This window comes from Pipra filicauda, unplaced genomic scaffold, assembly GCF_003945595.2.
Source record: "Pipra filicauda isolate LSUMZ 115617 unplaced genomic scaffold, ASM394559v2 scaffold334_size1588553_pilon, whole genome shotgun sequence".
NCBI classification, from domain to species: Eukaryota; Metazoa; Chordata; class Aves; order Passeriformes; family Pipridae; genus Pipra; species Pipra filicauda.
The window spans coordinates 296,344-314,860 of NW_024104459.1; the positions used below are offsets into that span (position 1 = coordinate 296,344).

The window sequence follows — 18,517 nt, forward strand, 5'->3', positions numbered from 1 at the left end:
CTGTTATTCCCCTTTAGTATCTTGTCAGGTTTATTAGGGAGAATTCTATACATGGAGGAAACAGTAAGACAGGACAGAAATAAGAGGAGCTAGTGCCCCAGAATAAACGCTTTCAGGCTGAAAATCACTTTTAAAAACTAGCAATTTCAAAGCAGGATTACAGCTCTTTTTATTGACCAGTGTAGTGGCTCTTAAAAGAGCCTTTGGGTCTGTGTGGGCTGCCTGCGTGCCTTGCCGAGGAAGGGCTGCGGCAGGAGACTCAGGCGCGCTCTCCGCGGATGCGGCGGGCGAGCTGAATGTCCTTGGGCATGATGGTGACGCGCTTGGCGTGGATGGCGCACAGGTTGGTGTCCTCGAAGAGCCCCACCAGGTAAGCCTCGCTGGCCTCCTGCAGCGCCATGACGGCCGAGCTCTGGAAGCGCAGGTCGGTCTTGAAGTCCTGCGCGATCTCGCGCACCAGGCGCTGGAAGGGCAGCTTGCGGATCAGCAGCTCCGTGGACTTCTGGTAGCGGCGGATCTCGCGCAGCGCCACCGTGCCGGGCCGGTAGCGGTGCGGCTTCTTGACGCCGCCCGTGGCCGGCGCGCTCTTGCGGGCCGCCTTGGTGGCCAGCTGCTTGCGGGGCGCCTTGCCGCCCGTCGACTTCCGCGCCGTCTGCTTCGTGCGCGCCATGGCTCCGCAACCACCGCCGCACTCTCGCTCGACACACAAGACACTGCAGCGACCGCCGCGCTGCCGCGCTCTTTATAGCCGCAGCGCCATGCCCATTGGCCGCCGCGCGAGACCGCCCGGCTGCCATTGGACCGTTCGCGCGAGCCCGGGAAAAGCTCGCGCCTCCCGCGCGGGGAGCCCGCCCCGCCCCTTGCCCGCCCCTTCCCCGCGGCCGCCGGCCCGGCCCGGCCCGACCTCCCCGCGCCCGCCCCGGCGCCGCCGCTCGCTCTTTGCCGGCTCTCTGCAACGCTTTAGCGCCGGCTCCCGCCGCCACGAAGGCTCGTTTGGAAGGCAGGCGGGTGGCGGCAACCACCGTAGGCCAGGACCGGAACAAGGCCTCGCCGCCCACGCACGCCTCGCGCCCGGCCTCTTGCAAACCCGCTCCCCCTCTCGCCCGCCCCCGGCGTCGGGACCGCTGGTCAAGCTCCCGTCGGCCACCGCCTTCTCCCCCGAGGGCTCGCTGTTTCTTCCCGCTCAGTAGCCGCGGTGGGTTCGGGGCCGCGGCAGAAGGACAGAAGGACAGAAGGCGCGGGGGGCAGCCGCCTGTTCGCGCCAGACGAACCTTTCCTGGCTGCTCCCCCGCCAGGGTTTAAGCCGCGGTTCGCTTGCGGCGAGCGCGCCCTGGGCAAGCGAGGAAGGGCCACGAGCGCCACCCATCGCCGCCCCCTCGGGAGCCGCCCCCGGCCCGGCGGCGGGGAAGCGCCGCGCAGTCCTCACCCAGGTCCGACCGAGCCCGGCGGCCGCGCGGCTCCGGCTCTGCCCGACCGGCTCCAGCCCCTGCGGCGGCGGGACCGACGGGTCGCGGGGGGACAGGGGGGTGGAGGGAGAAGCGGGCGACAGCCAGAGAAGAGCCAGGCGGGGTAGCCTGTGCTCGCCGCCACGGCCGGGGCTGTGCAGGTCGGGGACGACAGCGCCGAGAAGCGTTGCGCTTTGCTTCCCCTGGTCGCCCTCCCGTCCGTATACCGGTCTCGGAAGGGGAAGCGAGCGCCTCAATCCCGAGCTTTTTGCTCAAAAAATAAAGAACCTAAAAACAAGCTGACAGGGTCTGCTATAACCCCCTGAGCTTTTGCTGTCCCCGATTCACACGGTCTTTCGCTGGCACACCTCATGAGGAAACAACACGCACCGGCTTTCCAGGATACATTTGTTGGTTTGGGGCTTTTTAAGAGACCGAAACAGCGTTCGTTTATTGTTTGATCCACCACCCCTAAGACTACACCAAAAGGGGGCTTCCTCGGATTTTTTTTAACGAGTTGTGAAGGTTCTCTGCTCCGCTGAGGCAGATGCTACCCAACCCAACACACTGTTTATTGCAAGCGACATCCCGCTTTCCTTATACTTTACATTTCACTGGTACTGCTTTTTTCCCGGAAAAAAACTCGGGCTAGCATAGAACAAATGAGCACAGCATCAGCTCTTTTATTGAAAAGGTGGGTGGCTCTTAAAAGAGCCTTTGGGTCAAGGAAATCTGGCACGGGGGAGCTGCAGAGGCAGCTTACTTGGAGCTGGTGTACTTGGTGACAGCCTTGGTGCCCTCGGAGACGGCGTGCTTGGCCAGCTCGCCAGGCAGCAGCAGGCGCACGGCCGTCTGGATCTCCCGCGACGTGATGGTGGAGCGCCTGTTGTAGTGCGCCAGGCGCGAGGCCTCGCCGGCGATGCGCTCGAAGATGTCGTTGACGAAGGAGTTCATGATGCCCATGGCCTTGGAGGAGATGCCCGTGTCGGGGTGCACCTGCTTCAGCACCTTGTACACGTAGATGGAGTAGCTCTCCTTGCGGCTCTTCTTGCGCTTCTTGTCGCCCTTCTTCTGCGTCTTGGTGACGGCCTTCTTAGAGCCCTTCTTGGGCGCGGGTGCGGACTTGGCCGGCTCGGGCATGGCTGCGAACACGCGACCGACTCTCACCACACGAAAGCAGCAAACAAGGAACCGACGACAGCGCAGAGGCCGCGGGAGCTGCTTTTATAGCGGTGCTGTTCCCAGCGGCGCGTCGCTATTGGTTCGCCCCGCGCCCGGCTTTGCTATTGGCCTCCTCTGAATTCGCCTTGCCATTGGCTGCCGAACGATTCCTTTCTTGCAGCCAATCGGAGCAGGCGCTGCCGCTCCGCCCGGGTTGTATATAAGGCGCCGGGCGGGCCGGGCTGGGACTTACCGAGGCTTTTTCGGCTGCGGAGCGAGCGCCGGTTTGCTGAGTGGCTGCCATGTCCGGGCGCGGGAAGCAGGGCGGGAAGGCGCGGGCCAAGGCCAAGTCGCGCTCGTCGCGGGCCGGGCTGCAGTTCCCCGTGGGCCGCGTGCACCGGCTGCTGCGCAAGGGCAACTACGCCGAGCGGGTGGGCGCCGGCGCGCCCGTCTACCTGGCGGCCGTGCTCGAGTACCTGACGGCCGAGATCCTGGAGCTGGCGGGCAACGCGGCCCGCGACAACAAGAAGACGCGCATCATCCCCCGCCACCTGCAGCTCGCCATCCGCAACGACGAGGAGCTCAACAAGCTGCTGGGCAAGGTGACGATCGCGCAGGGCGGCGTGCTGCCCAACATCCAGGCCGTGCTGCTGCCCAAGAAGACCGACAGCCACAAGGCTAAAGCCAAGTAAATATTTTTTAAGAGTAAATCAAGAAACAAAAAGGCTCTTTTCAGAGCCACCCACTTTGGTCATAAAGGGCTGAGTCATTGTGGTTTTCTTTAGTGAGCTGAGGCAGAAACATGTGAGCTGCCTTTTTTTCTAGGCTTTGCTTTAGTGATGCTATTCTCCGTTCCCATCTGCCTGTGTTTTGTGGGAAGCCTGCTTTAATAGTAGATGCTAATATTTCTAAAGAAATTGTACTCCCCACTAAGATTCATCTTGTTGGTTGTTGCCTTTTTAGGATTTTTTAATTGTTTGGTAAACTGTTCTGCTTTTGGAAAGTGGATATTTTCAATCTCTTAGCAGTAGCAATTATGATTTTTGTAACTGGCATAAACATTACAGCTGTAGCCAATCAGCTCTGGCTTTCTTTTAAGGGCTCTGTGCAGTACTTACTAGAGGACCACATTAACTGAAGTCAGTACTAATCTATATTATTACTGTTCTAGAGTACTAAATAGTAGCTGATTGCTGTTGCGCCTCCAGGTTTCAAACTTAGAGAAAAGGGAGTGGGAAGGGAAGCAAAGCCTGCACATGAAAAATTAAGCCCTAAAACAATTACCGAAGTCCTGGCAGTGACCCTGAACCAATTGTTTTGCAACATGAGGGCTGTTCCCAGCCTCGGGCTTCTGACTGATTTCCATTTTTGCTGTGTTTTAACACTATCACGTATGTGAGAATCCCACTGGCTTTCCTTGGCAGAACTAATTGTAAAGCACTAGGGAAAGGTTTCAAGCAGGGAAGAGTCCTCTGTTCTCATCTGATGTGACGTCCCATTAAGATGACAGTCACTGCGTTCAACTGCAAAAACACTATCACTTAATTTCATTTTGCTAGCACTACTCACTGAATCCATGTCCTCTTCTCCACATGGTATGGGGAGTTTCGAGCTCACACTTTGTTTTGGGAGAAAGTGAGTCGTTCCTAGAAAAGCTGCTGCCATGCAGCAGGGCACAATGTGGCTAAAAGTTTGTTTCTCTGCTTTGGTGCTGCCCTGCTTGCTTCTGATTTACTTCTGGCTTTAGTGTGGCTTTTCTTGTGGTCTTGTGCAAGCTCTTGACCACAGAAGCCTGACAGCTTCTTGACTTTCTGGGGCTCTCTTCTGCAGTTCTTGGCACTGGAGAAACAGGAGCAGCTTTCACTGTGACTGTGGTGTTCCCCAGCTCTATCCTCCAGTCTAGGGAAAAAGAGAGATGTGAGCTGGCATATCTGTGGACCTGATGTTTACTGAGTTTAATTTTCCTAAAATTAAGTTGGTGATATATTCACTCCTCTATAAGGGAAGTTTACACTCCTATCTGTGTTTGTGTGTTCTACATAATGAAACTCTCGTCTGCATATCAGATTGTAATAAACAATGGGAAAGACTTCTATGAACAACCCTGGGTACATTATCTTGTTGTTGTGTGAGTGGATTTAAATTTTACTTTGTAGACTGCATAAACTTTCAAGAGAACAATTTTGTGGGCTTCTTTCCCTTATAAATGAATGCTCTGCTATCAACTATACAATGGTAATAGTCAAGAAGATAGAGTATTAATAGTTATTTTTGTAGTCGTTCCTCTTTCTTCCCTGCTGAAGAATGAGTTTAGTCATTACACAGTTCTAGTTTTGAATTATACATGTGGGAAACAAAGCCAAAAAAAAATATGGTTACATGAGGTCTAAATTATGAAGGGTCACAGGGCCTTGAATGTATATTGTACACCCAGACACTTCTGGGAAGATATTTTATAGACATGGTTTACCAACACTGGGGTAACTAAGGAGATTGGTTTTGAAAATATATGTATTTCCTAACAATGCAGTTGTGAACACTGGTAGCCTCCTATAACCAGCACAGACAGATACCTGGATATTTCTTTGACAATAACTTGATTTTATATCAGCAGAATGGGAGAGGAATGTGAAAATGCCTCTGATCAGAAGGAGGAGAAAAAGAGAAAACTGCCTCCTGGGACCCATTTAGCATCTCTGATAAGACAGCTTTCTGGGCAGTGCATCACTCACACTCCCCTCCTGTCCCTACTAGCAGGTCCTGCTCCCACACAGCCCATCCACTGACACTGCACCCCCCACCCAAACCCCCCACTACACATCCATCTTCTCCCACCATGTTCGAGGAAAGGGGTACGTGCACAGTTTCAGATGGCGGAGTGCACGGTGGCCCCTGGATTGACAAGATAGCTGTGCATTGAAATGAATGAATCACATATGAATTTGTGTTTTATTTGTTTTTTCTTCATTGTGTGTTTTGTTCCTTGAGAGAAGGAACCAGAAAAAAAATAACCAAAACACTCACAGGCCTTTTAATACCTATTGAGCACTTTGGCTTTTCCATGTTCTTTAATCACACAAGTTTCATTTGGGCATGTTAACAGAGGATAGCTCAGCTGAAGCATAAATGCAGCCGGGGGTGAATAACAGAGTGGACTGTTCCCACTAGGACCCATTGTTTCTCCAGCGGTGATGAAATTCTTCAGGTTTGTCAGGCTGGCCATGACAAGCACTATATTTTCCCGCTCCCCACACCAGTGTCAGAGACAGGGACTCAAGGACTAATCTGCCTCTGGGAGGAGGAAGCCAAGGTCCATTACAGAAGAGTCGAAGGAGGGAGAGCAGGGTAACATGAGACAATTTGAAGAGAAGTAGGAAGGGATGTTGAGCTGGGCAGAAAAGGACTTTGCAGGGGGAATGGGGGCATTGCGAGGGTTGGGGACTGATTGGGCTATACTGCTCTGCAGCCTCCTCCAACCCCCCTGCACTGCAAGAGTCCTCTGGGAACAGCAGGGAGAAGGCAAAGAAAAGGGTTGGATATCTCCTGAAAGAGCAGAGTGGGGTATTAGATCTTTAAATCCAGAAGCAATCTATTTCCTCTTCACTTCCCCCACCCCATACACCAATTAAAGTATTTTTAACTCTTTCATTGTCAATAAAGAAGCCTGTAGGTAAAATGGAAGAGTACACATTATTTAGTTTAGATAAATGTTGTAAATAAACTACAGTTCTTCTGCAGTTTCCTGTTGTCTTCACCTGTTGTTCACCTGATGTCTTCACTCTGTGCCATATCCTGCTGAGAAATACGATCTTCCATGCAAATGTTCTCAGATGGAAAATACTGTAAAAATGAAAACAAAAAGAGTAGGTGACTTACCTGCCTTCATTCTGTTAGAAGTGTTAATCACCCTGATTGCCTTTATCAACATTTTGGAAATCGTCATTGTTTTATTTTTAACCTGTCAATAAATGCACAATTAGAAGCTGCGATGATAAGTCTGAATTATGACACATACACATCCCATGAGGTTTTGCCTGACATTTGAATATCAGCTAAGGCTAAAACTCCAGCAGCTAAATATGCTTTACATCCATGTGACCATTTCACTTCTTTCGTAGGATTTGTACCTATGGAAGGTATTCAAAAGTCCCCACATGTAGAGAGCAGAACTGATTCAGGTAAATTTGGCTTCCTGAGCCAGCTCAGCTGTGTCCAAGCACCCGGATTTGCCTGTGATGCAGTCAGTCTGGTTCGCTGGTGCTTGGAGCGCAGGTGGAGGCAGCTCTGTTTAAAGACATGTCTATGTGTAGAAAGATTGGGGCTATGGCATTCCTATGGTAATTCTTGTCCTCTTTTCCTAGCAGGATGATTAAAGATACTGACCTTGATGTGTCCCAAGTGCATAACGCAGAAATAAAAACTTGATCATGTCCAGTGTTCGGATTGTTTAACGTTGTAGTGGCTGCTACCTGCTACAAAAAGAAAAGGGAAGCTTACAGGAGGTGTGTACATTTCTTCACAGATCTGATGTTGCACAAAGGTAGGTCAATATCCTCTCCTCTGTCTGAAGTCCAAGTTTCAGATGTAACTCTCCATGTGTGCTCTCTTCTTATTTCAGGAATTGTTTCTTCCACTTTCCCGTAACCTTTGCAAGTAAAACATCTACATGAAAATACAAGTAGAACTACAAATACAAAAAGACTGTGGATTTTATTAGTGATTAAAATTCCAAGCTATTCTGTTATTCCTTTCACACACAAGCAACTTATTTTCTAGTTTTGAAATGCAAGTATGTCCAGAATTGCTTCCTGAGCTTTTCAGTGTTAGAAATGAAAGGATGAACCTTTGTGATTAATATGTATTATCATTTTTGACAAGAAATGCTTTTGGAACAACCACTCCATCAGGGCTGCTGTCAAGTAATTTAGTTCTTTGTAGCCATGAAAGAAACTTAACTCAAAGCCTAAAAGGCCTTTCTACCTACATAAGCCTCTTGTTCTGTGACCCCAATCTTTGAGGAAAGAGCTGTTCCTGCTCATTGTAATGCTTCTTCCTTTCTTGTAAGTGTATGAGATGGGAAGGGAGAAGTTCCCAGCTACGTTCCCATTTACTTTTAGTCCTCTTCTCCAGTGAGATTTGTGTCCTGTCTTGAGCTGTGCTGTGCTCTGAACGGCTTAACCCTGACACCAGCTTTTGAAACACAAAGTCTCAATTTTTTTTCATTTGCAATTTGAACTGGGCACATTTTCATTACTGGCCAAAACCATTATATATGGGTGTGTGTAAGACCAAATATTTTTCCCAAGCTGCCATCAATACTTTCTCCTACAATGCTAATTATTTTAAAATATATTCTTTTTTTATTAAAACTGAAAAAGAAGGTCTCTGTGACAATAACATTGCAATAATTTGCCCTGTGTGTCAAGTAGTTATAATCTGTGGCCATTAGGAAAAAGAATTTGATTTCATAAGCAGGTGAGCAGATATTGATTTATTCCATTAATAAAAACAAATGAAACAACAACAACAAAAATACTCAAAAAACCACAACCAAAACTGTGAAGTAGTAGAAAATTGCTACAGATAGTTGGTCAGGTTTTGGATCAGGTGTATGACACCTATTTCTAATTTCTAATTCACTATTCAATCAGTTAACTAGACAATACAGTTATTTTTAAAAAATTTATATATTTTTAAAATTTTATATATTTTTTTCAATTTTATGTTTTAAATTTTGTGTGTTTCACTTTTGTAGAAATAAAAGCAGAGGGTGTTGGTTTTCTTTTTTAAACATGACAGTGAATATAAATAAATTTTACTGTAGGTATGGTGATCTAGAGAATTTTCCAGGAGTGCTGCTAATTTTATTACTCTAATAAAAATAAGATATGATAAATTTTGTACTGGTTGTATGGTTCTTCAGTATTATTTATTGCTGGTTATTCACTACAGTACTAAACCGTAATGTAACTCTGGTAATTTAAGATACAAAAACGTGATGGTACAAAAAAAGTATTTTAACAAAAATTTTTGCATAACCAAATGCAGATACAGCCTATATTTCAGTTAATGTGAATCAAGAGGTATTTTGAAGGTAGACATGGAGGGTAGATAAAAATACAACATGAAGGGCCTGTTTAAAGATTATGCATTCTAGCACATCCCGGTGTTGAGAATTGTTAGGATTAATAGCCTTGCTTATCACTGGAAGCTCAACAAGTTGAAGCCTTAGGGTACAAGAGCCTAAACTTTTTGATAAAATGAATGCCACAAACACAGTTGCTTTTTGTCAGTTCAGAGACTTTTTTCTCAGCACTGTTAGAAAATTAAGGGTTGTGTTACAATCAGATCTGATGTCAAATGCTATGTCCACATTATAGTCCCCTAATATTGCCTTATCATTGATACTGAAATTGAAAGGAACAATCCTAGCAGCATTTAATTTTCTTGAGCGAAGTTTCATGGGCCTAGAAACAATTTCCCATACTGAAATAATCTATTAAAAAATCCCTGAAATTTCTATGACAGCTATGTTAATGAAGTGTGCAATCTGGACCATATAAAGACAGGAAAGGCAATATGAATGCTTATGAGCTGGGAGTCCAAAAGGCACCACCAAGCTCCTATTTTAACGTAGGCAACAGGGCTGCCCTGTGATAGCTGTATTTTGAACTAGGGTGCTTTCACATGACTGATTATAGAGAATAATAGCCAGTGTAAAATTCTTCTGGTGATTATCATCATGTTAAATATGAACATATTTATGTGCTCATATGATATAATCCTTTTCTAGAGTCCTTTTCTAGTGAGCCAGGTACCCTTATAAAAACCTAGAGATTGGAATATACTGTGGTTCATTAATCTTCTTAGGCGTTGGACATATACAGAGGCCCAGAATATGCAACCTGTGTTCCAGAGTTTGCAGTAAAGCACTTGGTGAGCAGATGTCTAAAATGCCATTTCGAGCTGCTGAAGAAGAGTATGGAGTACAGAGGATGCCAATTCCCACTGGATATCTGAAATCCAATCTGAGAAGTCCCCATAAACCTTCAAGCTGAAATTAACTTTGATTAGGTAATAGATGTCAGATTTGAGAGACCTGGTGCCTGTCTCATTACCTGTACTACCAAACAACATGCAGTCAATAGTAGGAAGGCTGAGTCCCTCTATGAATTCAGTATCTTCAGAAGTCCAGAATATATACTTGAAATTCAGGATTATTCAGACCCAGCCGAAAAGTGATAATGGCTTTGATCTGCATCTATGGTAGCATTTAATTATCCAAGAATGTGATGGAGTGATTCTAAAAACCTGTCGTTTGAGCCTGACAAGTAGCTATATGATAAACTGATAGCTTGCTAAGTCAGCCCACAGTGCCTAGCTTCTTAATATTTAATAGTTTTAATACAATTAATGACATATAAATGCAGGAAATGTCAGATATGTATAAAAAGTATTGAACTTCACATATTTTTTTTAATTGCAAGGGGAACCTCAAGCAGTCATAGGGAGAAGCTAGGCAAGTTACTCTAAAATTCACATGAACTGTATAATAATTAAGACAACTGTTGAAGACAAAGATTGCAGACAGTACTTCTGAATTGTATTAATCACTGGGTTATTGGTAACACCTTAAGATAAATGTCACTTTTACTACATAAATACTTTTATAGTGCAGTGCACTGCGGTTCTCTTACTTCTGCTACCATAAAAACTACCGAAAGCCCCAAAGACTGAGCAGCATCAAACGGTAGATCTTACAATAGCTATGCTGTACATAGATAAGAATCCATTAGTAATAATTTTGATTTTCCTGGCTAAAAAAAAAAGCAGAAATATTTTAGTCTTTTAATTTACAACACATGTAACACAAACCCTGAGATCAGTGAGGTATTGCTCACATATAACACGATATTAAAAGTTGCAAGAGAACCATAGATTAACAAAAAGTGGTATCACCTTGAGAAAAGTTAAAAATGCCTCTAGTAATAGTGATTTATTGCCCAATTAGTTTATGTTCAATAACACATTAAACTACAAACCAGTATGTTAACAGAACTAGCCATAAGTGGCATGCACAAACTCCCCAAAACTGCAAGATAAGGTTCCACACCAGGAAACTAAAGTGTTCTTAGTTGACTGTACAGCCCTTTTATTGAAAAGTTGGGTGGCTCTTAAAAGAGCCTTTGGGTTATACAGTATTTCTAGCAGCTATTTACTTGGAGCTGGTGTACTTGGTGACAGCCTTGGTGCCCTCGGAGACGGCGTGCTTGGCCAGCTCGCCAGGCAGCAGCAGGCGCACGGCCGTCTGGATCTCCCGCGACGTGATGGTGGAGCGCTTGTTGTAGTGCGCCAGGCGCGAGGCCTCGCCGGCGATGCGCTCGAAGATGTCGTTGACGAAGGAGTTCATGATGCCCATGGCCTTGGAGGAGATGCCCGTGTCGGGGTGCACCTGCTTCAGCACCTTGTACACGTAGATGGAGTAGCTCTCCTTGCGGCTCTTCTTGCGCTTCTTGTCGCCCTTCTTCTGCGTCTTGGTGACGGCCTTCTTGGAGCCCTTCTTGGGCGCGGGCGCGGACTTGGCCGGCTCGGGCATGGCTGCGAACGTGCGACTCCCACAAACCACTACAACAGCTCCAGCTCCCGGGCAGAAGCGAAGTGACGGTGACCGACTTTGTGCCACTTATTTATAGCCCCCTTATGCAAATGAAGTATCAGCTTTACTCACTCTCATTGGGCAAAATGCAAGGCATCGTCATTCCTCAATAGCCTGGTTTTATTGGTCAGAATTCGATTCGCCTCGTCATTGGCTGCTCAGACGAGACCTACTTCTCAGCCTATCAGCGAAGGGACGAGGTACTAAAGTGGGGCTGTAGACGGGGAGCACCGTCTGCCCGCTCTGTCCTGCTGCGAGTTGTTCTAAGCGGCGAGCGAGCCAGGGAAGATGTCCGGGCGCGGGAAGCAGGGCGGGAAGGCGCGGGCCAAGGCCAAGTCGCGCTCGTCGCGGGCCGGGCTGCAGTTCCCCGTGGGCCGCGTGCACCGGCTGCTGCGCAAGGGCAACTACGCCGAGCGGGTGGGCGCCGGCGCGCCCGTCTACCTGGCGGCCGTGCTCGAGTACCTGACGGCCGAGATCCTGGAGCTGGCGGGCAACGCGGCCCGCGACAACAAGAAGACGCGCATCATCCCCCGCCACCTGCAGCTCGCCATCCGCAACGACGAGGAGCTCAACAAGCTGCTGGGCAAGGTGACGATCGCGCAGGGCGGCGTGCTGCCCAACATCCAGGCCGTGCTGCTGCCCAAGAAGACCGACAGCCACAAGGCCAAAGCCAAGTAAACAAAAAAGGAAAGCGGCACGTTGTCTCCTCCGGAGAAAATAATCCAAAGGCTCTTTTCAGAGCCACCCACAAAATCATAAGAGAGCTCAGTTATCCATACCACAGTTATGCCAATTTATATTAATCACTCAACCCGTGTTTTGTCTTTTTCCATATTTATTAACAGCATTTTTGGCTTGATGATAGTAGCAACGCTTTCCAGGTTTTCGTTAACAAAGGCGTGCCAAAAGGTCCTCCCCATGCAAATTCTTCCTGGTATGGGATATTTTCCGTTTAGTTGCTATGTCGGAGAACATGGGAACACTATTCGTTGCGAGTTCCCATCCCTCCCCCCTCTTCCGCCTTTTTCTTCTCCGAGAGTGGCTGATACAGTTCAAGAGATAAGAGGCGTAATGTTCGGGGAGGGAGGGGGAAGGGGGGGCCAGCGGGCCGGGCTCTCCGCTGGCCAATCCTTGGTCAGAGCGGGCTTTTTCAATACTTCAAGCTTTCTTTCTCAGCGGGAACAAAAGGATAGGGAGAGCTCAGGGCTATTTTCGTGTCAATAAAGAAACCCTCCCCTCCTCCCCCAGATAAACAAAAGCATTTAAGGAGACACCTTAAGAGAAATAATACAACAGATTAGACATGGCTCAGTAGTAGCGTGCCTGGCAATTGCATTATTTTGTTACAAAATACATCTTTTAAAAAAACATACATCCTTTTTTATCAAATCATTACAAAACATTGCTTAACATTGCTTCCTGGTAGTCAAACTAATTACTCGGAGAAAAAAAAGTCTACACTTCCCTAAAGCCGCCGCGTTATACCGTGCTCGTTAGCATTTCTTTCGGTAATCCTAGGGAGAAAAAAAAAAAAAAAAAAAAAAAAAAATACACAATTGACCTCTTGACGACTTACGAATTACTGGATCCCTGCTGCAGGTTATGGACGACCTCGGTGCCTCAGCTCCTTTAGGGAAAGTGTGGGTGGCTCTTAAAAGAGCCGTTGGATAACAAAATATGTAGAGCAGGACTCTTCTGGTATTATAATTTACTTCTTTTTCGGCGCTGCCTTCTTCGCCTTGGCCGCTTTGGGCTTGGCTGCCTTAGGCTTGGCTGCTTTGGGCTTCACCGTTTTTGCCTTGGCCGGGCTCTTCGCTGCCTTCTTGGGGCGGCCTGGCTTTGCGGCTTTCTTGGGGCTCTTGGCCGCTTTCTTGGCCGCCGCAGCCGCCGGCTTTTTAGCCTTCTTAGGGCTCTTCTTCACTGCCGCTGCTTTCTTGGGCTTCTTGGCGGCGCTGGCTGGCTTCTTGGCTGCCGGCTTCTTGGGCTTGGCTGCGGGCACCCTTTTCTTGGGAGCTTTTTCCTTCACTTCTCCAGGCTTCTTGTTGAGACGAAAAGAGCCGGAGGCACCGGTGCCCTTGGTCTGCACCAGGGTGCCTTTGCTGACGAGGCTCTTGAGCCCCAGCTTGATGCGGCTGTTGTTCTTCTCCACATCGTAGCCGCCGGCAGCCAGCGCCTTCTTGAGCGCGGCGAGGGAGAGCCCCTTGCGCTCCTTGGAGGCGGACACGGCCTTGGTGATGAGCTCGGTGACGCTGGGCCCCGCGGGCTTGCGGGCTTTGGAGCCGGCCGCTGCTTTTTTCGGCTTCTTGGCGGCGGCCTTGGCGCCGGGCGCGGGCGCATCGGGGGCGGCGGCGGGAGCGGTCTCGGACATCGCGGCGGCGTCCTCTGCGGAGCAGGCGAACACAATTGGGCTGGCGCGGGTCAGATGCTCGTATTTTTAGAGCGGAGCCGCGCGGTGATTGGTGCGTTGCAGAGCCCGCCCTGCTGCACGGCCGGGGAGCCCTTCGGTGTGCTCGATTTGTGTTTCTTTGGACTAACAAAAGTGTATTTTCCTCGGAATTTCTGCCACCAAATCGCCCCATTTCCCCGGTGAGGGAGGAGAAGAGCAGGTACTTGCGTTCGGGAGAGTTTCCAGCGGCAAACACGCGGTTTGAGTTAAAGGAGAGGCGATAAATCCCGTGTGCTGCTGCTGGAGAGACCTCTGAAGAGAGAAACTTTTGTTTTTCCTTGCAAATTAAAAATTTCCTTTTGACATAAATGTTGCAGCAACAACTCAGTCTGATTCTTTAGAGGGTTTTCTTGGGGTCAAAGTTGAAATCTTCCGATTTAAAGCTATTTTGACAGTTTAAACTGATTTTGAAGAGGAGGAAGTAACACAAACTCTTCTTTCAGCTCTGAATATGGATTAAGAACCAGTTCCTTTGACCATGTGTTTTACCTCTTAAAACGCTAAAGTCTAGTGAAATAGTGTCTCATACAGCCTCCTATTGCACTTTTTATAGAAACATAAGCAATTTATTAATATCTGGAGATTTATGAACATACACTTGGCTTATTTTGATGTCCTGGAATTTCAGTACAAGGGAGGCAAACTTACTCTACTGCCTTGTGTGGGGTGTTTTCTTTTTGTTTGCTTGTTTTATATGAATTTTTGTACCAATTATTAAGTAAATCAAGCTATTTACTTTTCATGTTGCATTTTAGTTTCAAGTAAATAGTCATTTGATATCTGATGTTACAAAACTGCAGCTTTGTACAAGAAAGCAATCTCCTAAACTTCTGGTGATATTTATGGAAATTATCTTTGTTTCTCTGGTAATTTAAGATGTGCAAGGACTAGCATAGCAGTTTAGCAATTATGCTCTTCCTCCTCAGAGAATGTTATCTTGTTATGTATTTTCTCTAACAGTAGTACAATTTAAAACTATATTACTGTTTGGATTTTTCTTACACATCTCACAGACTATGTATGCACAAAGGTTTACCTTAAGCCAATTCTGAATCCTCTTCCCACTCTAAATACAACCCACCTAATTATTCCTTGTGCATTTTACGGTAATTACTGAAATAAGGAAATACTTTCATGATAAAAACTAGAGCGCTTTCTGATAACCTGAGTTTTAACAAGGGGAGAGGTAGGCCATAGGTCGTTCGTAAAGAACCAGGAAGGATTCAATCAATACTGATATCTGGTGGAAGACAGGGTAATATGCTGAACAGAACAGAGCTCTGAGGAATATTTCATTAATCTGTAACCAATTATGAAAAAAAGCATATTATCATTGCCTTTTGTAGTTACTTAAGAATCACAAAGACTACACTACAGCTCAACCCTTTTGTATTAACAGATATAACACATAATGTGAATACAGTATTTAAGTACACATTAGCAACCAAAAATTCAGATTGTATGAATAGGTAGTCTTCGGTAAGTGTAATTCTATTCCCATCTCATGGTTTTATCTACAATGACTGTTTTGTAAATACCAAAAACGTATATAAGATGAAAGATTTTAGTTTGCTGTAAAATTGTGTTTCATAGAATGTGAAACTATGAATAAGTGCAATGAAGGGAAAAATTGCGACCTCCACCACATAAGAATGAAATACCAGAAAAAAATATTGCAGGAAAAGTGCACCTGAGTTCTGTAATGCTTCAATGGGAAGATAATTTAGAGAAGAGCTAATCAAATTGTGACTTTCAAGGTCCTCTTTGTTAATACTGTGTAACATAAAATAAGGATACAAGGATTAAATAAATTGGAGTGGATGTGGATATTACAGATATACCTTTAGAAATTATCAAAATTAAAGTAAAATATATATGTTTTTTAAGCCTTTATCTTGTGTATGTTTGTAAATAAATGACCAAAACTTTCCATTGATTTGACTGCACAGCGTAATAAGGTAGCAACTGTTGTGAGGCTATGAGATTTAACAGTTGTCTAGAGACTTCATAGCATATAGACAGTGGAAAAGCACAGACTGTAAGTGACATATCAGCAAAATGAAAAACTGCTGTTGCTTATTCTTGTTATTTTGAACACATTTACTTCAGTAACCTCTGCTGGAGGAATTGTAAATATTCCATCTCTCAATTGTGGCTTCACAGAGCTTTGATTCACATTTATTGGTGGCTGAAATGGAGGTGGCTAAAATGGTCACTATTCCAATTTTCTGCCTGGCTTTTCTCCCAGCAGTTGCTACCCTTTTCCCATTCTCAACAAGGACCATTAAATATATGCATATCAGTTTCTGATCTCCATCAGTTACAATCTACTATCTTAAAATAAATTGAAGTTTCAGAAATTTTATGACACAGAGAGAAGCTTGGATTTTTTTTTTTTTTTTTAATGGTTTTGCAGAAAAGACATAAAATAACTTTAATAATGTTGAATTTCTGCTTGGAACACATATTCTTCTCTATGTGAAAGAAATACATGCAGGAACAATATTTTGGAAAGTTAAGGTGTATTTGGCAATTTTAAAAAGAGCTACTCTGCAATCTAAGCAGATAGTTCAGATAGAACAAACAGATGTACTCAGACAAAGGAAAAATGTGGTGAAGGATTACCTAAAAGGCAGGAATAGGAGTTTCACCTCCAGCTGAGCAAATGAGAAAGGGAAATAATCCTGATTTAGATACAGGATATTGTAGAAAAATTTCATTAAGATGACATCACATAGACTGTTACATGCAGTAATGCCTACTTCATATGAGTGAATTCAATCCTTCTCACCTCATGGGCACCCCAGCAGGACACACTATATCATAAACCTGCAAAAGATTGCAATCTGAGCCCTCTCTGCATGTTGCTTCCCTGCAGATACCCAGGTCTGTCCAACTTTTGCATATTTAGATATTTAGACCTCTTGGCATAAGCAAGGAGACACATAAGCCACAGCCAAGGACTGGCGCTACACCTGAGAACTATCAAACATTCCCATCTCCAGTTTAGGACCTGCCAATACTTGTTCCTAAGAAAATAAGCTCTGGGGAATATTTAGATATGTTTGCAATAATGAGAGGGAGCACAGCAGTTGTTCTCAAACAATTTTGTTAGGAGGCATTAGCATGAGAGCAGCCACACAAATGTGGCTAATGGGCTGCTCTACCTAATGTAGGTGAGTGCTGTGGTCAGTCGTTCTTGGACAGCTGGAGGATGTACAGCTGTTACATCTGGGCACCATAGTCTCTCTCCATGCTTCAAATGGCAATTTCCAGAGAGATTTAGGTGAGCACCTTTATATTATGTGCTGCACTCGGGATTACATGTTCCACAGGAAAGAGGTGTAAACGCTCCCTCAACCGTGATTACACTCCTATTACAGTGTTACACCCATGCCTTACTTGCCCTCAGTGACTTCATCCTTCATCTGAGGTACAAATGTAATGACTTGTGTGATCCAACCAGCCAGCACAGTTTAGCAACTTTTAACATGTAGCTGAGGAATTTTAAAGTGATACCTACCAAACTGAAAACTTGTTGCAGCTCAGCAAAACATGTCTCTGCCTACTTAATACTAATGTTGCAGCTGCTACTGCTGTTAAAGCTCCTAAATGAGCTGAGGTCACACGAGGCTTTTAAAATTCAGTGTATGGATGAGCATCTGTAGTGAGCAGGATAAAATAGGGAAGGGCAATGGATGACTGTCCTTGTAGACTCAGCTTCCTGGAATGTTGAACACTCCTCCCTGTACCCTTGGTTAAGGGTTGGGGCACCTATTGAGGCCTCCTGTCTTCATTGCCATGGCATGTCATTTGGCAATTGAAAAACTATAGTCCAAAACCTGGATATGTCCATAGTTAGGAGGCACTAGGAAGGATATTCTTTCTGGGAAAGAAAAAAAAAAATCAGCAAAAATGCAGGGGGCCAAAGCCCTTCTGAGAACAGCCAACAAGGAAAAAAAATATGGAAATATGGACCTTTCTTTACTATACTGAGTTTATAAAGTTAACGCATTTTTACCCTTCTCACGCACAATGAAAAGGTCCTCAGTCAGTCATATGTCAAAGAATAGGATTATTTATATCTTAATGTAATTTGGTATTCTAAAACTAACCCAAGATATTTGACAATCTGTGTTCTGGACCACCCCGGCATTGTTTGAATGTAGTCATCAGTGAGCGATTGAGGACACCTCCAGCCCTGAGACAAAGTATCCGTGAAAGGTAAGCAACACGAACAGAAGCTCCATCAGCTATAGCTCCCCAAGAGAACTGTTTCCTCCTGAATTGAGAGTGCCTTGCTTTCACCAAGAAGGGGTGCCACCATACTGTCCTTTCATAGCAGCATCTTCATCAGCACTGAATCCTGGCTGCTCAGACCAGTGAGCAGCTCTCATGGAGCTAAGCAACTCATTCTTCCTCTCCACAACACCCTAGTACTTCTGCATGCCTTCTGCCCTCCACTCTTTCCTATTTGTTTGGCAGGGCTGTCTGCGACTTCTGGTAAGAGAGAGGGAGCAATGTGGCCAATCTAAATGTCTTTTCCCTCTCCAGCCAGCAATGTGTTTGCTACTATGAGGGACAAAGTGTCCTTGGACACAGAGTTCATGTATAGCTGATCTACAATTTGCCATCTCCTGGCTGCTGACCCCCCAGATGCTGATGTGACATGCTTCCAGGTACATTTGCATTGGTAGGCAATCCAATTTTTTGCCACACAGGCAATGATGGTGGCACTCATACATGATGTAGGCTGGACTTTAGCTAACAATTAGAGCCAAAGCACTGTCACACACCATGCAGAGGTGC

The 18,517-nt window shown here is 46.0% G+C and overlaps 6 protein-coding genes across 6 annotated transcripts; 2 read left to right on the forward strand and 4 right to left on the reverse strand.

Annotated features, from left to right (window-relative positions):
- Positions 1-144: 144 nt before the first annotated feature.
- On the reverse strand, positions 145-719 carry LOC113988022 (histone H3). Its single transcript, XM_027721248.2, has one exon. It carries the CDS (start codon positions 668-670, stop codon positions 260-262), a length of 411 nt encoding a protein of 136 aa, XP_027577049.1. The 5' UTR covers positions 671-719; the 3' UTR covers positions 145-259.
- Positions 720-2,108: 1,389 nt separating this feature from the next.
- LOC113988027 (histone H2B 1/2/3/4/6) lies at positions 2,109-2,742 on the reverse strand. The gene has a single exon (XM_027721253.2). The coding sequence runs from the start codon at positions 2,583-2,585 to the stop codon at positions 2,205-2,207; it is 381 nt and encodes a 126-aa protein (XP_027577054.2). The 5' UTR covers positions 2,586-2,742; the 3' UTR covers positions 2,109-2,204.
- LOC113988026 (histone H2B 1/2/3/4/6) lies at positions 2,109-11,421 on the reverse strand. Its single transcript, XM_027721252.2, has 2 exons — positions 10,822-11,421; positions 2,109-2,204 (listed from the first exon to the last, which is right to left on the reverse strand). Exon 1 carries the CDS (start codon positions 11,200-11,202, stop codon positions 10,822-10,824), a length of 381 nt encoding a protein of 126 aa, XP_027577053.1. The 5' UTR covers positions 11,203-11,421; the 3' UTR covers positions 2,109-2,204.
- On the forward strand, positions 2,883-3,387 carry LOC113988023 (histone H2A-IV). The gene has a single exon (XM_039383979.1). It carries the CDS (start codon positions 2,909-2,911, stop codon positions 3,296-3,298), a length of 390 nt encoding a protein of 129 aa, XP_039239913.1. The 5' UTR covers positions 2,883-2,908; the 3' UTR covers positions 3,299-3,387.
- On the forward strand, positions 11,201-12,038 carry LOC113988024 (histone H2A-IV). The gene is given in 2 exon segments (XM_027721250.2): positions 11,201-11,212; positions 11,356-12,038. Coding segments are annotated over 2 exon segments (597 nt in total). The 3' UTR covers positions 11,941-12,038.
- Positions 12,039-12,046: 8 nt separating this feature from the next.
- LOC113988019 (histone H1.01) lies at positions 12,047-13,650 on the reverse strand. Its single transcript, XM_027721244.2, has one exon. The coding sequence runs from the start codon at positions 13,628-13,630 to the stop codon at positions 12,971-12,973; it is 660 nt and encodes a 219-aa protein (XP_027577045.1). The 5' UTR covers positions 13,631-13,650; the 3' UTR covers positions 12,047-12,970.
- Between the last annotated feature and the right edge of the window lie 4,867 nt (positions 13,651-18,517).

Coding starts and splice junctions, on each gene's coding strand:
- LOC113988022 (XM_027721248.2), bottom strand. CDS start 670: ATGGCGCGCACGAAGCAGACGGCGCGGAAGTCGACGGGCGGCAAGGCG.
- LOC113988027 (XM_027721253.2), bottom strand. CDS start 2,585: ATGCCCGAGCCGGCCAAGTCCGCACCCGCGCCCAAGAAGGGCTCTAAG.
- LOC113988023 (XM_039383979.1), top strand. CDS start 2,909: ATGTCCGGGCGCGGGAAGCAGGGCGGGAAGGCGCGGGCCAAGGCCAAG.
- LOC113988026 (XM_027721252.2), bottom strand. CDS start 11,202: ATGCCCGAGCCGGCCAAGTCCGCGCCCGCGCCCAAGAAGGGCTCCAAG.
- LOC113988019 (XM_027721244.2), bottom strand. CDS start 13,630: ATGTCCGAGACCGCTCCCGCCGCCGCCCCCGATGCGCCCGCGCCCGGC.